At 36.9% G+C, this 6,425-nt stretch overlaps 1 protein-coding gene across 1 annotated transcript in view; it reads right to left on the bottom strand.

The window, feature by feature from the left end:
* Positions 1 to 4,820: 4,820 nt before the first annotated feature.
* LOC106881008 (EEF1A lysine methyltransferase 2) overlaps positions 4,821 to 6,425 on the bottom strand; it is a 35,406-nt gene continuing 33,801 nt past the window's right edge. The window contains exons 5-6 of the mRNA XM_014931195.2: positions 6,235 to 6,424; positions 4,821 to 4,926 (exon numbers count right to left, since the gene is read on the bottom strand). Coding sequence (XP_014786681.1) covers positions 4,835 to 4,926; positions 6,235 to 6,424 — 282 coding nt within the window. The 3' untranslated portion in view covers positions 4,821 to 4,834. The remainder of the gene's footprint in view (positions 4,927 to 6,234; position 6,425) is intronic.

Below are 6,425 nucleotides of genomic sequence, written 5' to 3'. Positions count from 1 at the left end.
ATTAATCTATTCCGTCTCATCAGCCCAATATTCTGATAAATCTGAAAGTGTCTCTTTGTTCTATGTGCGCCATAAATATCGCCATCCATTTAGAGAAAAATTTGTAGTTTAGAATCAGTAGTTTTTTGACTGCTATTTCTAAATTTTCAGTATGTTGGAGAAGCAACTCAATGCTAATCCCTGTATATTTACGATGATATATATATATATATATATATATATATATATAACTGGAGCTTAACTATGGTCTATCCATAGCACTTACTCAGCATTACCTGACACCTTTGGCTCTAACTGACACCATTACCTCTTATAATCTCCATTTCTTGCTATTATAAGCACTTATCTCAGGTAAAGCTTCAGTAATGGATAAACAATTCCTTGGCATTTCTCTTAAGGACACACCTATTCCTTCACAAAAGACTTTCCTCTTACTCCTTCTTACCAAAACTAAGGACCTCATCCAAAGAATGAGATGGAAGGCTTTCTTCCACGACTATCAAAAATGCAGAACTGACAATAATACCAACAGCTGCAACCTCAAATCATATAAGAACCCTCCATGCAACTCCCATCTTGAAAAATTTGAAGCGGATATGATTAATTTAATTAGAAACATTAAATTCTCTAATTATAAATCCCCCTTTCAAAAAAAGCTCTCAAACACCATAAAACGGATCATTGCATCCTCCAAATTACATGTCTTCTTGGATAAAACAAGAAATATGTACCCCGTTACCATTGAGGAATACAATAAATTCATAAAGAAAGAATTCAACAAATCCTACAAGCTGGTACCAACATCTTCCCTAAATGAAATCAACACCAACCACTGCAAACTTATGAGGAAATTACAAGTGGGTGACCGAACTGAACCATACTGCCCTGCATCTCCACACTTTAACCTCAAGGATCGCAAGAAGGACTTTATTACCAAATCTTCAATACGCCTAATGTGCCCCACCAAATCCAACCGAGGAAGGATAAGCAAAAAAATTTTGGACAAAATAATACCTCCGTCATTGGACACGAAACTCAGCTTGCGAAGACTTATTGGCGCAAGCGAAAGCGAAATCGGGATAGCACCCATGCCCAGCGTCGCCTTTCTGGCACTTGTGCCCGTGACATGTGTAAGGATTTTCGAGCGAGATCGTTGCCAGTGCCCCTGGACTGGCTCTTGTGCGGGTGGCACATAAAATACACCATTTTGAGCGTGGCCGTTGCCAGTACCGCCTGACTGGCCTTCGTGCGGGTGACACATAAAAGCACCCACTACACTCTCTGAGTGGTTGGCGTTAGGAAGGGCATCCAGCTGTAGAGACTCTGCCAAATCAGATTGGAGCCTGATGTTGCCATCCAGTTTCACCAGTCCAATCATCCAACCCATGCTAGCATGGAAAGCGGACGTTAAACGATGATGATGATGATGATGTCAAGGACAAATTAAACGTTAACCTATGGTCCCACACTGGTGAAGTTATTACATGGTTCCACCTTCTAAGAACCAAAAACTCATATTCCTTCCTACAATTCGACATAAATAATTACTAACCTAACCCCACTAGAAATTAACATAATACTTAGTGCCCGCAAAACCCTTACTTCTTTTGAAAGTAAATTCTGGTGCTGGGCCAATAAACATAGCAACTTATTCGACATAACCATGGGATCATCTGATTCAGCTCAGGTCACTGACTTAGTTGGACTATATATACTGTATCAGCTCCTTATACATTTCCCTAACATCAAGGGAGGCCTATACAGGGACGACACTTTATTAGTTACCAAAAGCATAAATAAATCCTCCTTAGAGAGAACTAGAAAGGATCTACATAAATTCTTCACTAAGCTAAACCTATCTATCACATTTGAAAATGCTCACAAAACTGCTAACTTTCTTGATGCAACTTTAAACTTATCAACCTCCCAATACTCCCCTTATCACAAACCTAACCAATATCTTAAATACCTTAACATCCACTCCAATCACCACAAATCCACTTTCGATAACATAATCACGGGCATCTCAACCTGCATATCGGACCTCTCTTCCACTGAGGAAATTTTCAATAATCACGCACCATATTATAATCAAGTACACCCCGCTAGTGGCTTCTTCCAACAAATAGAATACATCCATAACACCAGGCTCAAGCAATACATATCTCAAATCACATCTCAACTATGCACCAACCATCGCAATCGCAACCAACCACACACACTCGTCGATGGAACCCTGGAAGGTCTTACACCTAGGCAACCTAGACCCCACACACATTCATTTAACACTAAGTCAAAAACGAAAACAACCAAAACAACTAACAACAACAGGCCTCGCCACCCAGATACCTTCTCCAAAAATATAGATAGCATTCCTTTATCTAAAAACTTAGATAGTACTACTCCCAGTGTAGTAGAGGTGGACGCTCTATTCTGTAGTACACACACCCATTCTCACTTAACGTTAAGAATTTAGCTAAATCCTTCTTTAAAATACTAGACTCTAACTTCCCTCGGCAACATAAATATCATTCTATCTTTAATTGATCCACCCTGAAACTATCTTATTCTACCTCACCCAACTTGTTACAATCTGTCTAGAATTATTGAATAATTCAGCATTCACTACCTGTGTGAACAGCCATGCTTACATGGCAGTGAAACATGGGCTGTGTCTGACGAGGACATGCGTAGGCTTGAAAGAAATGAAGCTAGTATGCTTTGCTGGATGTGCAATGTCAGTGTATGTGTACAACAGTGTAAGCATCTTGAAAGAAAAGTTGGGCATAAAAGGCATCAAATGCAGTTTAGAAGAGATGACTGTGTCAGTATGGTCATGTGATGCATATAGAGGAGGACAGCTGTGTAAAGAAGTGCTGATCTCTGAGGAAGGAGTAGTCCCAGGAAGTCATGGGACAAGGTAGTGAGGCATGATCTTCGAACATTGGACCGCCCAGAGGCAATAAAGTGACCGAGACCTTTGGTAGTATGCCACACCTGAGAAGACCCGTCAAGCCAAGTGAAATTGTAGTCATGGCTGATGCTGGTGTCATGTAACTGGCACATAAAGAGCATCCATTACATTCTTGGAGTGGCTAGCATTAGGAAGAACATCCAGCCATAGAAACTATGCCAAATAAGATTGAAACCTGGTGTAGCCCAACAGCTTACCAGTTTCAGTTAAACTGTCTAACCCATACCAGCATAGAAAGGAGACGCTAAATGATGACAAAAATAGGAGGGATGCCATCAGGAAGAGCATCTGGCTGCATAAATTCTGCTTGTCCAATAGAAAAGTAGGCATTGAAACGATGATGAATTAGTCAGAAGGGGTGCGGATTCTCATTACCTCATTTTCTTACAGACTCGCAAGATTATGAAGATTTATAATCTCCAGAGAAAAATGGCAATTTCAGAGAGTAGCAATTCCATTGAGATAAGACTGAGTGAGGTCTAACTGACACAATAGGAGAGAAATATCAATCCAATTGGGGAAGATAAGTGCTGCTAGCTAGTGCAGAGAACAAGAAGGTAAAAATAGAAGAAACCTGTATGAGTCAATTGTTGTAGCATGTGAATGAGTGAATTTTAGCTAGTCAGCTACTAGATGGCTTTTTAGGAAATGCACTTCAATATGTGTCTGTATAGCAGGTATGCAATTCTTGTTTATGTGAACAGGATTCATGGATTCTATTTGAACTTTGTAGAAACCCTGAGGATACACAATCTTTGGAATGTGATTTCAGCAATGTTATATATGTGAAAATACCATCAGTTATTACGAATCTTGTGTTTTATTTTATATAATGTGTAACAATTATATAGTTGATAGAGAGAGGACAGTCAAGTCCTCATTGAAAGATATTTCTGAAGTTTATGTTGTTGATAAATTATGAAGGCTACTATTATCTATAAAGTGTACATGGTCAGCAGTATCTGGAAGAGAAGAAAATAGCTAATGTTCAGAAACAAAAGTATTGGAGTGTGCCATAGTTGAAAAGACTTTTTCCAACTTCCACACTGCAGTGGAGCAGTGTGTCAACTTCCAATCCAGATGATGCAGAAAGAGCTCAATCTAGCAATACAGCAATGAAGTTTTTGCCAAAGGCTGTGCTTATGTCATGAGCAAGGGTTTGGTGATCACTAAGTATGGAGAGAAAGAGAGAGATTAGTAATTAATGAGGTGGTTGTTGTTTAGCCTTGGTTGATCAGCCCTATGATCAAAGCCATTCTAGGAATGACCATCCTATCCATTACACTTCAACCCTTTCGTTACCAACCTGGCTGAAACTGGCTCTGGCTCTGAGTACAAATGTCTTGTTTTCATTAAGTTTTGAATTAAAATCTTCCACCAAAACTTAATCACAGTTTATGTTCCTAACACTAGCTGAATGATAACTAAGTTATTTTACTAAATTCTTTGTTATATTTAAAGTAATTGAAAGAAACACAAAGCATCTCAAAATAAATACAGTAACGAAAGGGTTAAGGTATTAGGATATGATTTGTAGAAGTGTTTTTATGCTGCCATTTGTAGCAAGTTGAGCAGTAACATATAAGCACACAAAATTTACAACTGTCTCCACTTGTGAAGCAAATAAGTACTTGGCAGGCAATAAGGTTACCTTTCAGGGGAATAATTCTGATATCTAACTATTACTTAGAACAAATAATGTTCCTTATAATTCAGTTTTTAATGTATTTTCATATTTTCCAAACTAGAAAACTGATTTTTAAAAATTTACTCAATTCACAAAGCTGGATATGAGAGTATAATGCCATAAAATTAAAACAACCAAATAATTAAAAAAAAGAAAATACAAATTTATAGATATTATTTTATTAAAACTAGTGTAGTGTATTTAGAACCTGATAATCCTCCAAACTGAAAACTTGGTGATGGAATGACTTCTTTTAGATGAAAATCTGTAAAAAGAAAAATGTTATAGGTTAAAATGTATCAGAGGACAAAGGACAGCTATAGCATGTCCAGGGTCTCCTAGCCAAGAATAGGATCACAACTCTAGCAATGCATTAAAATATCAAGTTATCCTCAAGCCAGAGACATAGTCTAATTGCGCTCATTTTGCTCGTACTAAAAGATGAGTATAGCCAACAATGTGTATTTTATCTTGAGTCACTAGGTTCAATTCATCATTATGTCACTTGTTTAAGTTTTCTGAAATGCATGTGCACACATTTTAAAAGCTTATAGTTTTAGACATAATGCCTATGGGAACAGACAAGTTACAGTAAAGTGATTTCCATGAATCTGAACATATTTTATACAGGCCAATTAAACATTTGAATTTCCACTGCGCCTACTTACTACTACCATAGCACTGGTACTTATCGAGCTTGAAACCTGATGCACCAAACTACATTCAGGAAAATATCACATATAGCTCCACCAATAAGCAGACAATGTGAAAGTGGATTATATATGTGCTTGGATGCTTATAAAAGAGAAAGAGTATGCAAAACATGTAGAATTTATTAGTTCAGAGTAGATGGTTTATTGTCATAAATCTGAATTCCAAGATTTAGGCATTCATTTGCATGGAAAAAAGGAAACAAATGCAAAGAGTGAAACATCAGTTTTAAAAGTGTGTGTATATATTATTGGCAGTGCTCCAGCATGGCCACAGCCTTAGAGCTGAAGCAATATAAAAGAATATGTTGTATGTGAAAATAAATAAATGAAATTTTAAAAATAGATGTTTACTTATTTTGTTTTTGCATGAGTAGGCAGTCAACAAGATATTCAGATTCAAAGAACAAATCATCATTTTCCATTTCAGCTTTCCATCTTGAAATGAGGTATAATAACTAATATGTCAATTTATAGTAATAATTATTTCATCATCAATTGAGAAAACATTTCTTAGTGGAAGCCCTTTATCTGAAACAACTAGTGATACAACAATGACTGGATGGATAAGATAATGGATTAATAATAAAAAACTCTGACTCTGCCAATGATATTGTTAAGCTATGCATGCAACCCACTCAGATGCATGTAAATATATGAATAAATGTTCTCCAAACCTTCTACTCAGTTGTGTCTCTCTTTTCCAACTGGCACATTATATGTATTAATTCAGCCTTCTGATACGAGTTGTTTAGATGGTCACACCACAGACCACTATCTATAGACTCATTGTATTTCAAACAAGTTGGGGGGGGGGGAATGAACATAAAGAAAAGATCAGTAATTGCATAATAAATACATACCTCCTTTAAAATGTTCTAGCAGCTGTTTTTCAGTCCAGTTACATGAAGTTATAATAAAAATGCCTGAGTCTACCAAAATTTGTTTTACTGCTGCAATGTAAGCATTTTTAAAATGCTCAAATTCTCCTGGCATCAAAGAAATAGCATCAAATGTACCTTTATCATGGCATACTTGATATTTCTTTTGAAGG

The sequence above is a fragment of the Octopus bimaculoides genome, chromosome 6, assembly GCF_001194135.2.
Source record: "Octopus bimaculoides isolate UCB-OBI-ISO-001 chromosome 6, ASM119413v2, whole genome shotgun sequence".
In the NCBI taxonomy this organism is placed as follows: domain Eukaryota; kingdom Metazoa; phylum Mollusca; class Cephalopoda; order Octopoda; family Octopodidae; genus Octopus; species Octopus bimaculoides.
This window is presented reverse-complemented; position numbering and strand designations above follow the sequence as displayed.